The following is a 25,067-nucleotide window of genomic DNA, read 5'->3' as shown; positions in this document are numbered from 1 at the left end:
CGCTACCTCGCTATCGCGGGAAATGGCGAATAGTATAAAAAAAAAGAAAAATATATATATATATATATATATATATATATATATATATATATATATATATATATACATATATATATATATATATATATATATATATATATATATATATATATATATATATATATATATATGTTCCAATATTTCTACTATAATGTTTAAAACTCGCTTTATGTTGCAACCTTTTCCACATATAGATGACTTATGATTCTGCACTGTAATGATTCCACAGGAAGGCTTATACTAAATTGTTCACCAATCAGTATAAAATCTATATATGTTACCGTATCTATAATATATAGTTCACCAATCACTAGAATCGTTATATGTAACAGTATGTCTGCTATATATTTCAACAATCCCTATAATCGTTTTATGTTGCAGTATCTATCTTGTTTACGAATACTATTTCCATACATGTCACAGTACTTTTAACATATTGTTCACAATTCACTGTAACTTATATGTTGCAGTACTTATATTGTTCACCATTCACCATAATTGTTCTATATTGCAGTATTCATACCATATTGTTCACCATATTGTTCACCATAATGGTATTGCAGTGGAATTTATTAAAAAAGGGGGTGACTGTATTGTTGACTGGTTGGTAAGGTTATGTAATGTATGTATGATTCATGGTGAGGTGCCTGAGGATTGGCGGAATGCGTGCATAGTGCCATTGTACAAAGGCAAAGGGGATAAGAGTGAGTGCTCAAATTACAGAGGTATAAGTTTGTTGAGTATTCCTGGTAAATTATATGGGAGGGTATTGATTGAGAGGGTGAAGGCATGTACAGAGCATCAGATTGGGGAAGAGCAGTGTGGTTTCAGAAGTGGTAGAGGATGTGTGGATCAGGTGTTTGCTTTGAAGAATGTATGTGAGAAATACTTAGAAAAGCAAATGGATTTGTATGTAGCATTTATGGATCTGGAGAAGGCATATGATAGAGTTGATAGAGATGCTCTGTGGAAGGTATTAAGAATATATGGTGTGGGAGGCAAGTTGTTAGAAGCAGTGAAAAGTTTTTATCGAGGATGTAAGGCATGTGTATGTGTAGGAAGAGAGGAAAGTGATTAGTTCTCAGTGAATGTAGGTTTGCGGCAGGGGTGTGTGATGTCTCCATGGTTGTTTAATTTGTTTATGGATGGGGTTGTTAGGGAGGTGAATGCAAGAGTTTTGGAAAGAGGGGCAAGTATGAAGTCTGTTGGGGATGAGAGAGCTTGGGAAGTGAGTCAGTTGTTGTTCGCTGATGATACAGCGCTGGTGGCTGATTCATGTGAGAAACTGCAGAAGCTGGTGACTGAGTTTGGTAAAGTGTTTGAAAGAAGAAAGTTAAGAGTAAATGTGAATAAGAGCAAGGTTATTAGGTACAGTAGGGTTGAGGGTCAAGTCAATTGGGAGGTGAGTTTGAATGGAGAAAAACTGGAGGAAGTGAAGTGTTTTAGATATCTGGGAGTGGATCTGGCAGCAGATGGAAACATGGAAGCGGAAGTGGATCATAGGGTGGGGGAGGGGGCAAAAATTCTGGGAGCCTTGAAGAATGTGTGGAAGTCGAGAACATTATCTCGGAAAGCAAAAATGGGTATGTTTGAAGGAATAGTGGTTCTAACAATGTTGTATGGTTGCGAGGCGTGGGCTATGGATAGAGTTGTGCGCAGGAGGATGGATGTGCTGGAAATGAGATGTTTGAGGACAATGTGTGGTGTGAGGTGGTTTGATCGAGTAAGTAACGTAAGGGTAAGAGAGATGTGTGGAAATAAAAAGAGCTTGGTTTAGAGAGCAGAAGAGGGTGTTTTGAAATGGTTTGGTCACATGGAGAGAATGAGTGAGGAAAGAATGACCAAGAGGATATATGTGTCGGAGGTGGAGGGAACAAGGAGAAGAGGGAGACCAAATTGGAGGTGGAAAGATGGAGTGAAAAAGATTTTGTGTGATCGGGGCCTGAACATGCAGGAGGGTGAAAGGAGGGCAAGGAATAGAGTGAATTGGAGCGATGTGGTATACCGGGGTTGACGTGCTGTCAGTGGATTGAAGCAGGGCATGTGAAGCGTCTGGGGTAAACCATGGAAAGCTGTGTAGGTATGTATATTTGCGTGTGTGGACGTATGTATATACATGTGTATGGGGGTGGGTTGGGCCATTTCTTTCGTCTGTTTCCTTGCGCTACCTCGCAAACGCGGGAGACAGCGACAAAGCAAAAAAAAATATATATATATATATATATATATATATATATATATATATATATATATTTTTTTTTATTTTTTTTTTTTTTATACTATTCGCCATTTCCCGCGATAGCGAGGTAGCGTTAAGAACAGAGGACTGGGCCTTTGAGGGAATACCCTCACCTGGCCCCCTTCTCTGTTCCTTCTTTTGGAAAATTAAAAAAAAAAAAAAAATATATATATATATATATATATATATATATATATATATTTATTATTTATTTATTATACTTTGTCGCTGTCTCCCGCGTTTGCGAGGTAGCGCAAGGAAACAGACGAAAGAAATGGCCCAACCCCCCCCATACACATATATATACATACGTCCACACACGCAAATATACATACCTACACAGCTTTCCATGGTTTACCCCGGACGCTTCACATGCCCTGCTTCAATCCACTGTCAGCACGTCAACCCCGGTATACCACATCGCTCCAATTCACTCTATTCCTTGCCCTCCTTTCACCCTCCTGCATGTTCAGGCCCCGATCACACAAAATCTTTTTCACTCCATCTTTCCACCTCCAATTTGGTCTCCCTCTTCTCCTTGTTCCCTCCACCTCCGACACATATATCCTCTTGGTCAATCTTTCCTCACTCATCCTCTCCATGTGCCCAAACCACTTCAAAACACCCTCTTCTGCTCTCTCAACCACGCTCTTTTTATTTCCACACATCTCTCTTACCCTTACGTTACTCACTCGATCAAACCACCTCACACCACACATTGTCCTCAAACATCTCATTTCCAGCACATCCATCCTCCTGCGCACAACTCTATCCATAGCCCACGCCTCGCAACCATACAACATTGTTGGAACCACTATTCCTTCAAACATACCCATTTTTGCTTTCCGAGATAATGTTCTCGACTTCCACACATTCTTCAAGGCCCCCAGAATTTTCGCCCCCTCCCCCACCCTATGATCCACTTCCGCTTCCATGGTTCCATCCGCTGCCAGATCCACTCCCAGATATCTAAAACACTTCACTTCCTCCAGTTTTTCTCCATTCAAACTCTCCTCCCAATTGACTTGACCCTCAACCCTACTGTACCTAATAACCTTGCTCTTAATCACATTTACTCTTAACTTTCTTCTTCCACACACTTTTCCAAACTCAGTCACCAGCTTCTGCAGTTTCTCACATGAATCAGCCACCAGCGCTGTATCATCAGCGAACAACAACTGACTCACTTCCCAAGCTCTCTCATCCCCAACAGACTTCATACTTGCCCCTCTTTCCAAAACTCTTGCATTTACCTCCCTAACAACCCCATCCATAAACAGTGGTGATGTGAGAAGGAGATGGAGTGAGTATTTTGAAGGTTTGTTGAATGTGTTTGATGATAGAGTGGCAGATATAGGGTGTTTTGGTCGAGGTGGTGTGCAAAGTGAGAGGGTTAGGGAAAAAGATCTGGTAAACAGAGAAGAGGTAGTGAAAGCTTTGCAGAAGATGAAAGCCGGCAAGGCAGCGGGTTTGGATGGTATTGCAGTGGAATTTATTAAAAAAGGGGGTGACTGTATTGTTGACTGGTTGGTAAGGTTATTTAATATATGTATGACTCATGGTAAGGTGCCTGAGGATTGGCGGAATGCGTGCATAGTGCCATTGTACAAAGGCAAAGGGGATAAGAGTGAGTGCTCAAATTACAGAGGTATAAGTTTGTTCAGTATTCCTGGTAAATTATATGGGAGGGTATTGATTGAGAGGGTGAAGGCATGTACAGAGCATCAGATTGGGGAAGAGCAGTGTGGTTTCAGAAGTGGTAGAGGATGTGTGGATCAGGTGTTTGCTTTGAAGAATGTATGTGAGAAATACTTAGAAAAGCAAATGGATTTGTATGTAGCATTTATGGATCTGGAGAAGGCATATGATAGAGTTGATAGAGATGCTCTGTGGAAGGTATTAAGAATATATGGTGTGGGAGGAAAGTTGTTAGAAGCAGTGAAAAGTTTTTATCGAGGATGTAAGGCGTGTGTACGTGTAGGAAGAGAGGAAAGTGATTGGTTCTCAGTGAATGTAGGTTTGCGGCAGGGGTGTGTGATGTCTCCATGGTTGTTTATATATATATATTTTTTTTTTTTTTTTTTTTTTTTATACTTTGTCGCTGTCTCCCGCGTTTGCGAGGTAGCGCAAGGAAACAGACGAAAGAAATGGCCCAACCCCCCCCCATACACATGTACATACACACGTCCACACACGCAAATATACATACCTACACAGCTTTCCATGGTTTACCCCGGACGCTTCACATGCCTTGATTCAATCCACTGACAGCACGTCAACCCCTGTATACCACATCGCTCCAATTCACTCTATTTCTTGCCCTCCTTTCACCCTCCTGCATGTTCAGGCCCCGATCACACAAAATCCTTTTCACTCCATCTTTCCACCTCCAATTTGGTCTCCCTCTTCTCCTCGTTCCCTCCACCTCCGACACATATATCCTCTTGGTCAATCTTTCCTCACTCATTCTCTCCATGTGCCCAAACCATTTCAAAACACCCTCTTCTGCTCTCTCAACCACGCTCTTTTTATTTCCACACATCTCTCTTACCCTTACGTTACTTACTCGATCAAACCACCTCACACCACACATTGTCCTCAAACATCTCATTTCCAGCACATCCATCCTCCTGCGCACAACTCTATCCATAGCCCACGCCTCGCAACCATACAACATTGTTGGAACCACTATTCCTTCAAACATACCCATTTTTGCTTTCCGGGATAATATTCTCGACTTCCACACATTTTTCAAGGCTCCCAAAATTTTCGCCCCCTCCCCCACCCTATGATCCACTTCCGCTTCCTTGGTTCCATCCGCTGACAGATCCACTCCCAGATATCTAAAACACTTCACTTCCTCCAGTTTTTCTCCATTCAAACTCACCTCCCAATTGACTTGACCCTCAACCCTACTGTACCTAATAACCTTGCTCTTATTCACATTTACTCTTAACTTTCTTCTTCCACACACTTTACCAAACTCCGTCACCAGCTTCTGCAGTTTCTCACATGAATCCGCCACCAGCGCTGTATCATCAGCGAACAACAACTGACTCACTTCCCAAGCTCTCTCATCCCCAACAGACTTCATACTTGCCCCTCTTTCCAAAACTCTTGCATTTACCTCCCTAACAACCCCATCCATAAACAAATTAAACAACCATGGAGACATCACACACCCCTGCCGCAAACCTACATTCACTGAGAACCAATCACTTTCCTCTCTTCCTACACGTACACATGCCTTACATCCTCGATAAAAACTTTTCACTGCTTCTAACAACTTGCCTCCCACACCATATATTCTTAATACCTTCCACAGAGCATCTCTATCAACTCTATCATATGCCTTCTCCAGATCCATAAATGCTACATACAAATCCATTTGCTTTTCTAAGTATTTCTCACATACATTCTTCAAGGCAAACACCTGATCCACACATCCTCTACCACTTCTGAAACCACACTGCTCTTCCCCAATCTGATGCTCTGTATATATATATATATATATATATATATATATATATATATATATATATATATATATATATATATTAGTGATATTGTACAGAGGCAAAGGGGATATGAGTGAGTGCTCAAATTACAGAGGTATAAGTTTGTTCAGCATTCCTGGTAAATTATATGGGAGGGTATTGATTGAGAGGGTGAAGGCATGTACAGAGCATCAGATTGGGGAAGAGCAGTGTGGTTTCAGAAGTTTTAGAGGATGTGCGGATTAGGTGTTTGCTTTGAAGAATGTATGTGAGAAATACTTAGAAAAGCAAATGGATTTGTATGTAGCATTTATGGATCTGGAGAAGGCATATGATAGAGTTGATAGAGATGCTCTGTGGAAGGTATTAAGAATATATGGTGTGGGAGGCAAGTTGTTAGAAGCAGTGAAAAGTTTTTATTGAGGATGTAAGGCATGTGTACGTGTAGGAAGAGAGGAAAGTGATTGGTTCTCAGTGAATGTAGGTTTGCGGCAGGGGTGTGTGATGTCTTCATGGTTGTTTAATTTGTTTTTGGATGGGGTTGTTAGGGAGGTGAATGCAAGAGTTTTGGAAAGAGGGGCAAGTATGAAGTCTGTTGTGGATGAGAGAGCTTGGGAAGTGAGTAAGTTGTTGTTCGCTGATGATACAGCGCTGGTGGCTGATTCATGTGAGAAACTGCAGAAGCTGGTGACTGAGTTTGGTAAAGTGTGTGAAAGAAGAAAGTTAAGAATAAATGTGAATAAGAGCAAGGTTATTAGGTACAGTAGGGTTGAGGGTCAAGTCAATTGGGAGGTAAGTTTGAATGGAGAAAAACTGGAGGAAGTAAAGTGTTTTAGATATCTGGGAGTGGATCTGGCAGCGGATGGAATCATGGAAGCGGAAGTGAATCATAGGGTGGGTGAGGGGGCGAAATTCCTGGGAGCCTTGAAGAATGTGTGGAAGTCGAGAACATTATCTCGGAAAGCAAATATGGGTATGTTTGAAGGAATAGTGTTTCCAACAATGTTGTATGGTTGTGAGGCGTGGGCTATGGATAGAGCTGTGCTCAGGAGGGTGGATGTGCTGGAAATGAGATGTTTGAGGACAATGTGTGGTGTGAGGTGGTTTGATCGAGTAAGTAACGTAAGGGTAAGAGAGATGTGTGGAAATAAAAAGAGCGTGGTTGAGAGAGCAGAAGAGGGTGTTTTGAAATGGTTTGGGCACATGGAGAGAATGAGTGAGGAAAGATTGACCAAGAGGATATATGTGTCAGAGGTGGAGGGAACGAGGAGAAGTGGGAGACCAAATTGGAGGTGGAAAGATGGAGTGAAAAAGATTTTGAGTGATCGGGGCCTGAACATGCAGGAGGGTGAAAGGAGGGCAAGGAATAGAATGAATTGGGTCGATGTGGTATGCCGAGGTCGACGTGCTGTCAATGGATTGAATCAGGGCACTTGAAGCGTCTGGGGTAAACCATGGAAAGTTCTGTGGGGCCTGAATGTGGAAAGGGAGCTGTGGTTTTGGGCATTATTGCATGACAGCTAGAGACTGAGTGTGAACGAATGGTGCCTTTGTTGTCTTTTTTTAGCGCTACCTCGCATACATGAGGGGGGAGGGGGATGTTATTCCATGTGTGGCGAGGTGGCAATGGGAATGAATAAAGGCAGACAGTGTGAATTGTGTGCATGTGTATATATGTATGTGTGTGTGCGTGTATATATATGTGTACATTGAGATGTATGGGTATGTATATATGCATTCTGCATGTGTCATAGAAGGCGACTAAAGGGGATGGGAGCTGGGGGCTGGAAACCCTCCCCTCCTTGTATTTTAACTTTCTAAAAGGGGAAACAGAAGAACGAGTTATGCAGGGAGTGCTTATCCTCCTCGAAGGCTGAGAATGGGGTGTGAAATGTGTGTGGATGTAACCAAGATGAGGAAAAAGGAAAGATAAGTAGTATGTTTGAGGAAAGGAACCTGGATGTTTTGGCTTTGAATGAAACGAAGGTCAAGGTTAAAGGGGAAGAGTGGTTTGGGAATGTCTTGGGAGTAAATTCAGGGGTTAGTGAGAGGACAAGAGCAAGGGAAGGAGTAGCACTACTCCTGAAACAGGAGTGGTGGGAGTATGTGATAGTGTAAGATAGTAAACTCTAGATTGATATGGGTAAAACTGAAAGTTGATGGAGAGAGATGGGTGATTATTGGTGCATATGCACTTGAGCATGAGAAGAAAGATCATGAGTGAGTGTGTTAGTAGTTTTGATATACGAGTCCGGATTATAGTGATGGGTGATTTGAATGCAATGGTGAGTAATGTGGCAGTTTAGGGAATAATTGGTGTACATGGGGTGTTCAGTGTTGTAAATGGAAATGGTGAAGAGTTGTTGATTTATGTGCTGATAAAGGATTGTTGATTAGGAATACCTGGTTTAAAAAGAGAGATATATATATAAGTATACATATATAAATAGGAGAGATTGCCAAAGAGCGTCATTGGATGGCGTGTTAATTAATAGGCGCGAAAAGAGAGACTTTTGGATATTAATTTGCTGGGAGGTGCAACTGGAGGGGATACCTGATCATTATCTCTTGGAGGCGAAGGTGAAAATTTGTAGGGGTTTTCAGAAAAGAAGAGAAAATGTTTGGGTGAAAAGAGTGGTGAGAGTAAGTGAGTTTGGGAAGGAGAGTTGTGTGAGGAAGTACCAGGAGAGACTGAGTACAGAATGGAAAAAGGTGAGAACAAAGGAGTTAAGGGGAGTGAGGGAGGAATGGGTTGTATTTAGGGAAGCAGTGATGGCTTGCACAAATTATGCTTTTGGCATGTGAAGCATGGGAGGTGGGCAGATTAGAAAGGGTAGTGAGTGGTGGGATTAAGAAGTAAGATTATTACTGAAAGAGAAGAGAAAGGCATTTGGACAATTTTTGCAAAGAAATAATGCAAATGACTGGGAGACTTATATAAGAAAGAGGCAGGAGGTCAAGAGAAAAGTGCAAGAGGTGAAAAAGAGGGCAAATGAGAGTTGGGGTGAGAGAGTATCATTAAATTTTATGGAGAATAAAGAGATGTTTTGGAAGGAGGTAAATAAAGTGCATAAGACAAGGGAACAAATGGGAACTTCAGTGAAGGGGGCTAATGGGTAGGTGATAACAAGTAGTGGTGATGTGAGGAGATGGAGTGAGTATTTTGAAGGTTTGTTGAATGTGTTTGATGATAGAGTGGCAGATATAGGGTGTTTTGGTCGAGGTGGTGTGCAAAGTGAGAGGGTTAGGGAAAAATGATTTGGTGAACTGAGAAGAGGTAGTACAAGCTTTGCGGAAGATGAAAGCCAGCAAAGTGGTGGGTTTCAATGGTATTGCAGTGGAATTTATTAAAAATGGGGTTGACTGTATTATTGACTGGATGGTTTGGTTATTTAATGTATGTATGATTCATGGTGAGGTGTCTGAGGATTGGCAGAATGCTTGCATTGTGCCATTGTACAAAGGCAAAGGGGATAAAAGTGAGTGCTCAAATTACAGAGGTATAAGTTTATTGAGTATTCCTGGGATATTATATGGGAGGGTATTGATTGAGAGGGTGAAGGCATGTACAGAGCAACAGATTGGGGAAGAGCAATGTGGTTTCAGAAGTGGTAGAGGATGTGTGGATCAGGTGTTTGCTTTGAAGAATGTATGTGAGAAATACTTGGAAGAATAAATGGATTTGTATGTAGCATTTATGGATGTGGAGAAGGCATATGACAGAGTTGATAAAGATGCTCTGTGGAAGATATTAAGAATATATGGTGTGGGAAGCAAGTTGTTAGAAGCAGTGAAAAGTTTTTATCGAGGATTTAAGGCATGTGTATGGGTAGGAAGAGAGTGGAACCACTATTCCTTAAAATATACACATTTTTGCTTTCCGAGATAATGTTCTCAACTTCAACATATTCTTCAACGCTCCCAGAACTTTCGCCCCCTCCCCCACCCTATGATTCACTTCTACTTCCATGTTTCCATCTGCTGCCAAATCCACTTCCAGATACCTAAAACACTTCACTTACTCCAGTTTTTCTCCATTCAAGCTTACTTCCCAATCGACTTGACCCTCAACCATACTGTATGTAATAACCTTGCTCTTATTCACATTTACTGTTAACTTTCTTCTTTCACATACTTTACCAAACTCAGTCACCAGCTTCTGCAGTTTCTCACATGAATCTGCCACCAGCGCTGTATCATCAGCGAACAAAAACTGACTCACTTCCCAAGCTCTCTCATCCACAACAGACTGCATACTTGCCCCTCTTTCCAAAACTCTTGCATTCACCTCCCTAACAACCCCATCCATAAACAAATTAAACAACCATGGAGACATCACACACCCCTGCCGCAAACCTACATTCACTGAGAACCAATCACTTTCCTCTCTTCCTACACGTACACATGCCTTACATCCTCGATAAAAACTTTTCACTGCTTCTAACAACTTTCCTCCCACACCATATATTCTTAATACCTTCCACAGAGCATCTCTATCAACTCTGTCATATGCCTTCTCCAGATCCATAAATGCTACATACAAATATATATATATTTTTTTTTTTGCCGGTCTCCCGCGTTTGCGAGGTAGCGCAAGGAAACAGACGAAAGAAATGTCCCAACCCACCCCCATACACATGTATATACATACGTCCACACACGCAAATATACATACCTACACAGCTTTCCATGGTTTACCCCAGACGCTTCACATGCCTTGATTCAATCCACTGACAGCACGTCAACCCCGGTATACAACATCGCTCCAATTCACTCTATTCCTTGCCCTCCTTTCACCCTCCTGCATGTTCAGGCCCCGATCACACAAAATCTTTTTCACTCCATCTTTCCACCTCCAATTTGGTCTCCCTCTTCTCCTTGTTCCCTCCACCTCCGACACATATATCCTCTTGGTCAATCTTTCCTCACTCATCCTCTCCATGTGCCCAAACCACTTCAAAACACCCTCTTCTGCTCTCTCAACCACGCTCTTTTTATTTCCACACATCTCTCTTACCCTTACATTACTCACTCGATCAAACCACCTCACACCACACATTGTCCTCAAACATCTCATTTCCAGCACATCCATCCTCCTGCGCACAACTCTATCCATAGCCCACGCCTCGCAACCGTACAACATTGTTGGAACCACTATTCCTTCAAACATACCCATTTTTGCTTTCCGAGATAATGTTCTCGACTTCCAGAATTTTCGCCCCCTCCCCCACCCTATGATCCACTTCCGCTTCCATGGTTCCATCCGCTGCCAGATCCACTCCCAGATATCTAAAACACTTCACTTCCTCCAGTTTTTCTCCATTCAAACTCACCTCCCAATTGACTTGACCCTCAACCCTACTGTACCTAATAACCTTGCTCTTATTCACATTTACTCTTAACTTTCTTCTTCCACACACTTTACCAAACTCAGTCACCAGCTTCTGCAGTTTCTCACATGAATCAGCCACCAGCGCTGTATCATCAGCGAACAACAACTGACTCACTTCCCAAGCTCTCTCATCCCCAACAGACTTCATACTTGCCCCTCTTTCCAAAACTCTTGCATTTACCTCCCTAACAACCCCATCCATAAACAAATTAAACAGCCATGGAGACATCACACACCCCTGCCGCAAACCTACATTCACTGAGAACCAATCACTTTCCTCTCTTCCTACACGTACACATGCCTTACATCCTCGATAAAAACTTTTCACTGCTTCTAACAACTTTCCTCCCACACCATATATTCTTAATACCTTCCACAGAGCATCTCTATCAACTCTATCATATGCCTTCTCCAGATCCATAAATGCTACATACAGATCCATTTGCTTTTCTAAGTATTTCTCACATACATTCTTCAAAGCAAACACCTGATCCACACATCCTCTACCACTTCTGAAACCACACTGCTCTTCCCCAATCTGATGCTCTGTACATGCCTTCACCCTCTCAATCAATACCCTCCCATATAATTTACCAGGAATACTCAACAAACTTATAACTCTGTAATTTGAGCACTCACTCTTATCCCCTTTGCCTTTATACAATGGCACTATGCACGCATTCCGCCAATCCTCAGGCACCTCACCATGAGTCATACATACATTAAATAACCTTACCAACCAGTCAACAATACAGTCACCCCCTTTTTTTATAAATTCCACTGCAATACCATCCAAACCTGCTGCCTTGCCGGCTTTCATCTTCCGCAAAGCTTTCACTACCTCTTATCTGTTTACCAAATCATTTTCCCTAACCCTCTCACTTTGCACACCACCTCGACCAAAACACCCTATATCTGCCACTCTATCATCAAACACATTCAACAGACCTTCAAAATACTCACTCCATCTCCTTCTCACATCACCACTACTTGTTATCACCTCCCCATTTGCGCCTTTCACTGAAGTTCCCATTTGCTCCCTTGTCTTACGCACTTTATTTACCTCCTTTTTTTTTTTTTCTTTGTCGCTGTCTCCTGCGTTTGCGAGGTAGCGCATGGAAACAGACGAAAGAATGGCCCAACCCACCCACATACACATGTATATACATACACGTCCACACATGCAAATATACATACCTATACATCTCAATGCACACATATATATACACACACACTGACATATTCATATATACACATGTACATAATTCATACCGTCTGCCTTTATTTATTCCCATCACCACCTCGCGACACATCGAATAACAACCCCCTGCCCCCCCATGTGTGCGAGGTAGCGCTTGGAAAAGACAACAAAGGCCCCATTTGTTCACACTCAGTGTCTAGCTGTCATGTAATGATAAATATATATCATTTATTTATTTTTTTATTATGCTTAACTGCTGTCTCCTGCATTAGCAAGGTTGCTCAAGGAAACAGACAAGAATGGCCCAACCTACCCACATACACATGTATATACATAACAGCCCACACACGCACATATATATGCATATACAATTCAACGTATACATATGTTTTTTTTTTTTTTTTTTTTTTTTTTTTTTTTTTTTTTTATACTTTGTCGCTGTCTCCCGCGTTTGCGAGGTAGCGCAAGGAAACAGACGAAAGAAATGCCCCCCCCCATACACATGTACATACACACGTCCACACACGCAAATATACATACCTACACAGCTTTCCATGGTTTACCCCAGACGCTTCACATGCCTTGCTTCAATCCACTGACAGCACGTCAACCCCTGTATACCACATGACTCCAATTCACTCTATTTCTTGCCCTCCTTTCACCCTCCTGCATGTTCAGGCCCCGATCACACAAAATCTTTTTCACTCCATCTTTCCACCTCCAATTTGGTCTCCCTCTTCTCCTCGTTCCCTCCACCTCCGACACATATATCCTCTTGGTCAATCTCTCCTCACTCATTCTCTCCATGTGCCCAAACCATTTCAAAACACCCTCTTCTGCTCTCTCAACCACGCTCTTTTTATTTCCACACATCTCTCTTACCCTTACGTTACTTACTCGATCAAACCACCTCACACCACACATTGTCCTCAAACATCTCATTTCCAGCACATCCATCCTCCTGCGCACATCTCTATCCATAGCCCACGCCTCGCAACCATACAACATTGTTGGAACCACTATTCCCTCAAACATACCCATTTTTGCTTTCCGAGATAATGTTCTCGACTTCCACACATTTTTCAAGGCTCCCAAAATTTTCGCCCCCTCCCCCACCCTATGATCCACTTCTGCTTCCATGGTTCCATCCGCTGACAGATCCACTCCCAGATATCTAAAACACTTCACTTCCTCCAGTTTTTCTCCATTCAAACTCACCTCCCAATTGACTTGGCCCTCACCCCTACTGTACCTAATAACCTTGCTCTTATTCACATTTACTCTCAACTTTCTTCTTCCACACACTTTACCAAACTCAGTCACCAGCTTCTGCAGTTTCTCACATGAATCAGCCACCAGCGCTGTATCATCAGCGAACAACAACTGACTCACTTCCCAAGCTCTCTCATCCCCAACAGACTTCATACTTGCCCCTCTTTCCAGGACTCTTGCATTTACCTCCCTTACAACCCCATCCATAAACAAATTAAACAACCATGGAGACATCACACACCCCTGCCGCAAACCTACATTCACTGAGAACCAATCACTTTCCTCTCTTCCTACACGTACACATGCCTTACATCCTCGATAAAAACTTTTCACTGCTTCTAACAACTTGCCTCCCACACCATATATTCTTAATACCTTCCACAGAGCATCTCTATCAACTCTATCATATGCCTTCTCCAGATCCATAAATGCTACATACAAATCCATTTGCTTTTCTAAGTATTTCTCACATACATTCTTCAAAGCAAACACCTGATCCACACATCCTCTACCACTTCTGAAACCGCACTGCTCTTCCCCAATCTGATGCTCTGTACATGCCTTCACCCTCTCAATCAATACCCTCCCATATAATTTACCAGGAATACTCAACAAACTTATACCTCTGTAATTTGAGCACTCACTCTTATCCCCTTTGCCTTTGTACAATGGCACTATGCACGCATTCCGCCAATCCTCAGGCACCTCACCATGAGTCATACATACATTAAATAACCTTACCAACCAGTCAACAATACAGTCACCCCCTTTCTTAATAAATTCCACTGCAATACCATCCAAACCTGCTGCCTTGCCGGCTTTCATCTTCCGCAAAGCTTTTACTACCTCTTCTCTGTTTACCAAATCATTTTCCCTAACCCTCTCACTTTGCACACCACCTCGACCAAAACACCCTATATCTGCCACTCTGTCATCAGACACATTCAACAAACCTTCAAAATACTCATTCCATCTCCTTCTCACATCACCGCTACTTGTTATCACCTCCCCATTTACGCCCTTCACTGAAGTTCCCATTTGCTCCCTTGTCTTACGCACCCTATTTACCTCCTTCCAGAACATCTTTTTATTCTCCCTAAAATTTACTGATAGTCTCTCACATATACATATACAGACATATATACACATGTACATATCCGTACTTGCTGCCTTCATCCCTTCCTAATGACACCCGCCACACAGAAAATGATGCCAGGAATAGACAAAAATGGCCACATTTTTTCACATTCAGTCTCTAGCTATCATGTGTAATGCACAGCTCCTTTTCCACATCGAGGCCACACAGACCTTTCCATGGTTTACCCCAGACGCTTCACATGCCCTGGTTCAATCCATTGACAGCACGTCAACCCTGGTGTACCACATTGTTCCAGTTCACTGTATTCCTTGCACACCTCTCACCCTCCTGTATGTTCTGGCCAAAATTGCTCAAAATCTTTTTCACTCCATCCTTCCTCCTCCAGTTTGGTCTCCCACTTCTCCTTGTTTTCTCCACCTTTGACACATATATCCTCTTTGTCAATCTTTCTTCACTCATTCTCTCCATATGCCCAAACCATTTCAACACATCCTCTTCTGTTCTCTCAACTACATTCCTTATATTTCCACACATCTCTCTTATCCTTTCATTACTTAATTGATCAAACCAAACCACTTCACACCTCAAATTGTCCTCAAACATTTCATTTCTAACACATCGACCTACTCCACACAGCCTCGCAACTATATGATAATGTTGGAACTACTATTCCTTCAAACATACTCAATTTTACTGTCCTAGATGATGTTCTCTCCTTCCGCACATTCTTCATTACTCCCAGAACCTTTGCCTCCTTCCCCACCTTGTGACTTACTTCCACTTCCATGTTTCCATTCACTGCTAAGTCCTGTCCCAGATATCTAAAACACTATGCTTCCTCTGATTTTTCTCCATTCAAACTTACATCCCAATTAACTTTTCCCTCAACTGATTCCTGCATTAGCGAGGTAGCATAAAGAACAGAGGACTGAGCCTTAGAGGGATTATTCTTACTTGGCCCCCTTCTTTGTGAGTACATAAAGAGGAAAGGATTATTTAATTTGTTTATATATGCTGTGGATAATAGCTGATACAGGAGTGGGTTTTGATAGAAGTAAATATGTTTCAGATACTTAATTTTGTTAAATAGTTTAATATTTAACATTGGACAAAAGAAAGATACAGTACTCTTTGTTGCCGTAGACTTTTCATTTTATTTAGAAAAATACTTTGACTATTTGGAATGAAGTAATGTTGGGTAGATATGAGAATGATAAGAGGTATTAAAAGAAAAAGGGAAACAAAAGTAATAGGTGATGAATTGTTTAGCTTGAGGGAGCTCCTATGTTGTAAGTGGAGAAGTATGGACTTTTATTATTGTATATTTCCCGTAATGAGGCTTTGTAGAAAGAGTTCCTTGAGGGATACCTCTTTGTGTTTAGGGAACTTCATATAAGTTGTTAACATTATCAGTGAAGATGCTTGTTAAGAAAAGTTATAAATGGTGCTTGATTTTTGGAAATATATATCACAACTGGTACTTGATTTATGAAAATATTACTTTTGACAAAAGCTGCATTATGCTGTAAACAGCTCTAATACTGAAAGTTAAGGTTAAACTGATCGACACTTTTACTTTTCAGAAGTTGATGAGTGTGTGAAAGGTATTAATTTTAATCATAATCTGGAGCTTGATAGTGCCTGTGGTTGCCCTCCATATACCAACTTTACTGCTGGCTTTTATGGATGTTTGGATTATATCTTCTATCAGTCTGACAAGCTTACTGTCAAACAGGTTTGTATTTTGTCTGTTTGTGTCCTGTATACTTTTCCTGACTCTGATGATGAACTGAGGATAATAGTGCTCCAAGCCAAGTTTTTTTTTTTATATATCCAAAATCTTCTGTAAAATCAAGTAAGGTGGCCCAATCACTGCCAATGACCACATGTCCGCAACTGGGTATTTACATATTATGAAGGAAGATTCATTGTATAGTCAGAGTCCATATAGATATGGAGTTTAATTGTAAGTCTTTTGCCACTCCCAGTAAGTTAACCCCTTAACTGCTATAATTTTCAGCTGATGATGGACCATTCACTGCTGTTATTATCAGCTGATGATTTGATGGTTTCCACTATTTGACTTTCCATCAAGTGTTTAATTCCACCAATCATGCATGGATGTCACCATCATTCTCCTGCCACAACTAGAAAAGATATCACATGCTTCATTCACGAAACAAGGAGAATGGAAGACCAGATTGGAGATGAAGTGATGGAGTGAAATTTTTTTGGGTAACTGGGCCCTGAATATGCAGGAGTGGGATGGAGTGAATTGGAATGATGTGGTATACTGAGACTGACATGCTGTCACTGGACTAAACCAGGGTATATGAATGTCCTGTGTAAACCATGGAAAGGTCTGTGGGGCCTGGATGTGGGTAGAATGTGCTTTTGTTGCTTTACACTAGGCAGCTAGAGAATGGATGCAAGTGGATGTGCTCTTTTTTTGTTCTTTTATTGGTGCTTTCTCGCTAATGTCGGTAATGGCGATCATATATGAAAAAAGAAACATTTTTGTTTAAGACTTTTTTGTATTTGTTTAGTTCTGGTACCATCTTTTAGTATCTATTCTGTCTATCTGTCTACTTGTATCTTTGATGCTTGTTCCCTTTGGGAACTCCCTAAAGAGGGTGACCGTTGCAAAAGAGTTTCCATAACTGTTGAACTCCAGTGCAGGCCACTGGTAGATTGCAACTCTAGCGCAGTGTTCTCAGAGGCTTCTACTTAATGTTCATACCAACAACTTGTACCTAATGTGTCTACACAGTATTCCTGTATAATGTTCCAACCAATTAATTCCAGTGCTCCCAGCTAATGCTTCTACCTACTACTTCTGCCTTATGTTCCTACCACCAACTTCTATCTGTTGCTTGTACCATTATGCCAGAAGGCATGGCTAGCTCAAAGCACTCACTGCAGGAATATCTAGAGTTGAGAGGAATGAGTTGTGTGAATCAAGTGTTTTCAAGTGGTATGTGTGACAAGGAGAGATTGTATGTCTTTAGACAGAATGCCAGCAGTTACCTGTAGGTGGGGCAGAAAGAAAAGACAGCCACCTTGGCTAAAGGAGTGCAACTTGACAACAACTGAAGTGCTGGCTGAGAGCAATCTAATGCAGTGTTTTCTGAGCCTCCTACTTACTGTTCCTACCAACAACTTTTGCCTAATATGTCTACCCAGTACTCATGCCAAATGCTTTATCCTTCTACTTCTACCTAATGCTCCCAGTAATGCTCCTACTTACTACTTCTCCCTAATGTTTGCACTTGCTACCTCTGTCTGTTGCTCCTACCTTTTTGCCAAATGGCAGAACTAGCACAAATTGCTCACTATAGGAAAGTCTAGAGTTGAAAAGAATGAGTTGTGTGAGTTAAGTGTTGTCAAGTGTTATGTGTGACTAAGAAAGATTGTATGCTTGTTGACAGAATGCCAGTGGTCCACATGCAGGTGAGATAGAAAGAAAAGACAGCTACGTGAGTTAAGGGAGTGTAACTTAATAACTGAAGTGTTGGCTCATTATGCAGCAGTTACAAACCCTTACAGTACCCGTCTGGGTAGCACTGGTAATATATCTTAACACTGGTAATATATCTTCCAGGCTGGTGGCTGCTAACCAACTACCTACAGTATTTTGTAATTTATACATTTTTCTGTATTATGTATGGATTTATTGATTTCTCTTTAGAATTTACTTTAGTGGGAGAAGTATAAAAGAAAGAGACAGGAGGTCAAGAGAAAGGTGCAAGAGGTGAAAAAAAGGGCAAATGAGAGTTGGGGTGAGAGACTATCAGTAAATTTTAGGGAGAATAAAAAGATGTTCTGGAAAGAGGTAAATAGGGTGCGTAAGACAAGGGAGCAAATGGGAACTTCAGTGAAGGGCGTAAATGGGGAGGTGATAACAAGTAGTGGTGATGTGAGAAGGAGATGGAATGAGTATTTTGAAGGTTTGTTGAATGTGTCTGATGACAGAGTGGCAGATATAGGGTGTTTGGGTCGAGGTGGTGTGCAAAGTGAGAGGGTTAGGGAAAATGATTTGGTAAACAGAGAAGAGGTAGTAAAAGCTTTGCGGAAGATGAAAGCCGGCAAGGCAGCAGGTTTGGATGGTATTGCAGTGGAATTTATTAAAAAAGGGGGTGACTGTATTGTTGACTGGTTGGTAAGGTTATTTAATGTATGTATGACTCATGGTGAGGTGCCTGAGGATTGGCGGAATGCGTGCATAGTGCCATTGTACAAAGGCAAAGGGGATAAGAGTGAGTGCTCAAATTACAGAGGTATAAGTTTGTTGAGTATTCCTGGTAAATTATATGGGAGGGTATTGATTGAGAGGGTGAAGGCATGTACAGAGCATCAAATTGGGGAAGAGCAGTGTGGTTTTAGAAGTGGTAGAGGATGTGTGGATCAGGTGTTTGCTTTGAAGAATGTATGTGAGAAATACTTAGAAAAGCAAATGGATTTGTATGTAGCATTTATGGATCTGGAGAAGGCATATGATAGAGTTGATAGAGATGCTCTGTGGAAGGTATTAAGAATATATGGTGTGGGAGGCAAGTTGTTAGAAGCAGTGAAAAGTTTTTATCGAGGATGTAAGGCATGTGTACGTGTAGGAAGAGAGGAAAGTGATTGGTTCTCAGTGAATGTAGGTTTGCGGCAGGGGTGTGTGATGTCTCCATGGTTGTTTAATTTGTTTATGGATGGGGTTGTTAGGGAGGTAAATGCAAGAGTCTTGGAAAGAGGGGCAAGTATGAAGTCTGTTGGGGATGAGAGAGCTTGGGAAGTGAGTCAGTTGTTGTTCGCTGATGATACAGCGCTGGTGGCAGATTCATGTGAGAAACTGCAGAAGCTGGTGACGGAGTTTGGTAAAGTGTGTGGAAGAAGAAAGTTAAGAGTAAATGTGAATAAGAGCAAGGTTATTAGGTACAGTAGGGTTGAGGGTCAAGTCAATTGGGAGGTGAGTTTGAATGGAGAAAAACTGGAGGAAGTGAAGTGTTTTAGATATCTGGGAGTGGATCTGTCAGCGGATGGAACCATGGAAGCGGAAGTGGATCATAGGGTGGGGGAGGGGGCAAAAATTTTGGGAGCCTTGAAAAATGTGTGGAAGTCGAGAACATTATCCCGGAAAGCAAAAATGGGTATGTTTGAAGGAATAGTGGTTCCAACAATGTTGTATGGTTGCGAGGCGTGGGCTATGGATAGAGTTGTGCGCAGGAGGATGGATGTGCTGGAAATGAGATGTTTGAGGACAATGTGTGGTGTGAGGTGGTTTGATCGAGTAAGTAACGTAAGGGTAAGAGAGATGTGTGGAAATAAAAAGAGCGTGGTTGAGAGAGCAGAAGAGGGTGTTTTGAAATGGTTTGGGCACATGGAGAGAATGAGTGAGGAAAGATTGACCAAGAGGATATATGTGTCGGAGGTGGAGGGAACGAGGAGAAGAGGGAGACCAAATTGGAGGTGGAAAGACGGAGTGAAAAGGATTTTGTGTGATCGGGGCCTGAACATGCAGGAGGGTGAAAGGAGGGCAAGGAATAGAGTGAATTGGAGCGATGTGGTATACAGGGGTTGACGTGCTGTCAGTGGATTGAATCAAGGCATGTGAAGCGTCCGGGGTAAACCATGGAAAGCTGTGTAGGTATGTATATTTGCGTGTGTGGACGTGTGTATGTACTTGTGTATGGGGGGGGTTGGGCCATTTCTTTCGTCTGTTTCCTTGCGCTACCTCGCAAACGCGGGAGACAGCGACAAAGTATAAAAAAAAAAAAAAAAAATACTGAAAATTACTGCCCAGGATTGCATCCTTTATTTATTGTTATGCATATGGAAAAATGTTTTAGATTTTTTATTCATTGATTTACGATTAGGTCATTAGGAAAACGTCTTGGTCATAAATCAAGGACTCTGTACTTCAAATTTTATAAAAGCTCTTCAAAACTCTTGGATTCACTTCTCTAACCACCCCACCCATAAACACATTAAACAACCATGAAGACATCACACACCCCTGCCACAAAGCGACATTCACTGGGACCCAATCACTTTCCTCTCTTCCTACTCGTACACATGCCTTAATCCGTGAAAAACTTTTCACTGGTTCTAGCAACTTACCTCCCTCACCATATACTCTTAAAACCTTTGACAAAGCATCTTTATCAACCCTATCATATGCCTTCTCCAGATCCATAAGGCATATGTTAGAATTGATAGAGATGCTTTGTCAAAGGTTTTAAGAGTATATAGTGTGGCCGGTAAGTTGCTAGAAGCAGTGAAAAGTTTTTACCAAGGATTAAGGCATGTGTACGAGTAGGAAGAGAGAAAAGTGATTGAATACCATTGAATGTCGGTTTGTGGCAGGGGTGTGTGATGTCTCCATGGTTGTTTAATTTGTTCATGGATGGGGTGGTTAGGGAGGTGAATGCAAGAGTTTTGGAGAGAGGGGCAAGTATGCAGTCTCTTGTGGATGAGAGAGCTTGGGAAGTGATTCAGTTGTTGTTCGCTGATGATACTGCGCTGGTGGCTGATTCAGGTGAGAAACTGCAGAAGTTGGTGACTGAGTTTGGTAAAGTGTGTGAATGGAGAAAGTTTAGAGTAAAAGTGAATAAGAGCAAGGTTATTAGGTTCAGCAGGATTGAGGGGCAAGTCAATTGGGAGGTAAGTTTGAATGGAGAAAAAGTGGAGGAAGTGAAGTGTTTTAGATATCTGGGAGTGGATTTGGCAGCGGATGGAACCATGGAAGTGGAAGCGAGTCACAGGGTGGGGGAAGGGCTGAAGGTTCTGGAAGAGTTTGATAGTGTGTGGGAGGCAAGAATGTTAATTCGGAGAGCAAAAATGGGTACATTTGAAGAAATAGTGGTTCCAACAATGTTATATGCTTGCAATGCATGGGATATAGATAAGGTTGTGCAGAGGGGGTGGATGTGCTGAAAATGAAATGCTTGAGGACAGTATGTGGTTTGATCGAGTAAGTAATGAAAGGGTAAGAGAGATGTGTGGTAATAAAAAGAGTGCGGTTGAGAGAGCAGAAGAGAGTGTGTTGAAATGGTTTGGACACATGGAGAGAATGAGTGAGGAAAGATTGACAAAGAGGATATATGAGTCAGAGGTGGAGGAAAGAAGGAGAAGTGGGAGACCAAATTGGAGGTGGAAGAATAGAGTGAAAAAGATTTTGTGCACTCGGGGCCTGAACATACAGAAGGGTAAAAGGCGTGCAAGGAATGGAGTGAATTGGAACAATGTGGTGTACTAGGGTCAATGTGCTATCGGTGGATTGAACCAGGGCATGTAAAGCATCTGGGGTAGACCATGGAAAGGTCTCTGGGGCCTGGGTGTGTAAAGGGAGCTGTGGTTTTGGAGCATTACACATGACAGCTAGAGACTGAGTGTGAGTGAATGTGGCCTTTATGTGTTTTCCTAGCACTACCTCACTGGGAGGGGGGGGATGCTGTTTTCTGTGTGGCAGGGTGGTGAGGGGAATGGATGAAGGCAGTGAGTATGAATATGTACATGTGTATATATGTCTGTGTATGTATATGTATGTATACATTGAAATCTATATGTATGCATATGTGCATGTATGGGTGTTTATGTATGATTATTTTTTATTTATTTATTTTGCTTTGTCGCTGTCTCCCGCGTAAGCAAGGTAGCACAAAGAAACCCGATGAAAGAAATGGCCCAACCCACCCACTTACACATGTATATCCATACACGCCCACACACGCAAATATACATACCTATACATCTCAACGTATACACACACAGACATATACATATATACACATATTCATAATTTATACTGTCTGCCTTTATTCATTCCCATCACCATCCCGCCACACATGAAATAACAACCCCCACCCCGTCATGTGCGCGATGTAGTGCTAGGAAAAGACAACAAAGGCCACATTCGTTTGCACTCAGTCTCTAGCTGTCATGTAATAAGGCACCCAAACCACAGCTCCCTTCCCACATCCAGGCCCCACAGAACTTTCCATGGTTTACCCCAGACGCTTCACATGCCCTGGTTCAATTCATTGACAGCACATCGACCCCGGTATACCACATCGTTCCAATTCACTCTATTCCTTGCATGCCTTTCACCCTCTTACACATTCAGGCCCTGATCACTCAAAATCTTTTTCACTCCATCTTTCCACCTCCAATTTGGTGTGCCACTTCTCCTCGTTCCCTCCACCTCTTACACATATATCCTCTTGGTCAATCTTTCCTCACTCATTCTCTCCATATGAACAAACCATTTCAAAACACCCTCTTCTGCTCTCTCAACCACACTTTTTATTACCACACATCTCTCTTACCCTATTATTACTTACTCGATCAAACCACCTCACACCACATATTGTCGTCAAACATCTCATTTCCAGCACATCCACCCTCCTCCACACAACTCTATCCATAGCCCACACCTCACAACCATATAACATTGTTGGAACCACTATTCCTTCAAACATACCCATTTTAGCTTTCCAAGATAATGTTCTCGACTTCCACGCATTTTTCAATGCTCCCAGAACTTTTGCCCCCCTCCCCCACCCTGTGATTCACTTCCACTTCCATGGTTCCATCTGCTGCCAGATCCACTCTCAGATATCTAAAACACTTCACTTCCCCAGTTTTTCTCCATTCAATCTTACCTCCCAATTGACTTGATCCTCAACCCTACTGTACCTAATAACCTTGCTCTTATTCACATTTACTCTCAGCTTTCATCTTTCTTTCACACACTTTACCAAACTCAGTCACCAGCTTCTGCAGTTTCTCACACGAATCAGCCACCAGTGCTGTATCATCAGTGAACAACTGACTCACTCCCCAAGCTCTCTCAACCACAACAGACTGCGTACTTGCCCCTCTTTCCAAAACTCTTGCATTCACCTTCCTAACAATCCCATCCATAAACAGATTAAACAACCATGGAGACATCACACACCTCTTCCTCTTCCTACATGCACACATGCCTTACATCCTTGATAAAAACTTTTCACTGCTTGTAACAACTTGCCTCCCACACCATATATTCTTAATACCTTCCACAGAACATCTCTATCAACTCTATCATATGCCTTCTCCAGATCCATAAGTGTTACATAGAAATCCATTTGCTTTTCTAAGTATTTCTCACATACATTCTTCAAAGCAAACACCTTATCCACACATCCTCTACCACTTCTGAAACCATCCTGCTCTTCCCCAATCTGATGCTCTGTACATGCCTTCACCCTCTCAATCAATACCCTCCCTTATAATTTCCCAGGAATACTCAACAAACATATACCTCTCTAATTTGAGCACTCACTTTTATCCCCTTTGCCTTTGTACAGTGGCACTATGCAAGGATTCTGCCAATCCTCAAGCACCTCACCATGAGACATACATACATTAAATAAACTTACCAACCAGTCAACATTACAGTCACCCCCTTTTATAATAAATTCTGCTGCAATACCATCCAAACCCGCTGCCTTGCTGGCTTTCATCTTCCACAAAGCTTTACTACCTCTTCTCTGTTTACCAAATCATTTTCCTGAACCCTCTCACTTTGCACACCACCTTGACCAAAACACCCTATATCTGCCACTCTATCATCAAACACAGTCAACAAACCTTCAAAATACTCACTCCATCTCCTTCTCACATCACAACTACTTATTATCACCTCCCCATTAGCCCCCTTCACTGAAGTTCCCATTTGTTCCCTTGTCTTACGCACTTTATTTACCTCCTTCCAAAGCATCTTTTTATTCTCCCTAAAATTTAATGATACTCTCTCACCCCATCTCTCATTTGCCCTCTTTTTCACTTCTTGCACCTTTCTCTTGACCTCCTGCCTGTTTCTTTTATACATCTCCCACTCATTTGCATTATTTCCTTGCAAAAATCATCCAAATGCCTCTCTCTTCTCCTTCACTAAAAATCTTACTTCTTCATCCCACCACTCACTACCCTTTCTCATCTGCCCACCTCCCACACTTCTCATGCCACAAGCATCTTTTGCGCAAGCCATCACTGCTTCCCTAAATACATCCCATTCCTCCTCCACTTCCCTTACGTTCTTAGTTCTCACCTTTTTCCATTCTGTACTCAGTCTCTCCTGGTACTTCCTGACACAAGTCTCCTTCCCAAGCTCACTTGCTCTCACCACTCTTTTCACCCCAACATTCTTCTTTTCTGAAAACCTCTACAAATCTTCACCTTCGCCTCCACAAGATAATGATCAAGCATCCCTCCAGTTGCACCTCTCAGCATATTAACATCCAAAAGTCTCTCTTTTGTGTGCCTATCAATTAACATGGAATCCAATAACGCTCTCTCGC

The 25,067-nt window shown here is 42.0% G+C and overlaps 1 protein-coding gene across 1 annotated transcript in view; it reads left to right on the top strand.

The window, feature by feature from the left end:
- The window catches only part of LOC139764052 (2',5'-phosphodiesterase 12), a 213,006-nt gene that overhangs the window by 175,997 nt on the left and 11,942 nt on the right, over positions 1-25,067 (top strand). Inside the window, exon 8 of the mRNA XM_071690508.1 lies at positions 16,323-16,474. Within this exon, the coding sequence (XP_071546609.1) occupies positions 16,323-16,474 (152 nt within the window). The remainder of the gene's footprint in view (positions 1-16,322; positions 16,475-25,067) is intronic.

The sequence above is a fragment of the Panulirus ornatus genome, chromosome 48 (genome assembly GCF_036320965.1).
Source record: "Panulirus ornatus isolate Po-2019 chromosome 48, ASM3632096v1, whole genome shotgun sequence".
Lineage (NCBI taxonomy): Eukaryota > Metazoa > Arthropoda > Malacostraca > Decapoda > Palinuridae > Panulirus > Panulirus ornatus.
This window is presented reverse-complemented; position numbering and strand designations above follow the sequence as displayed.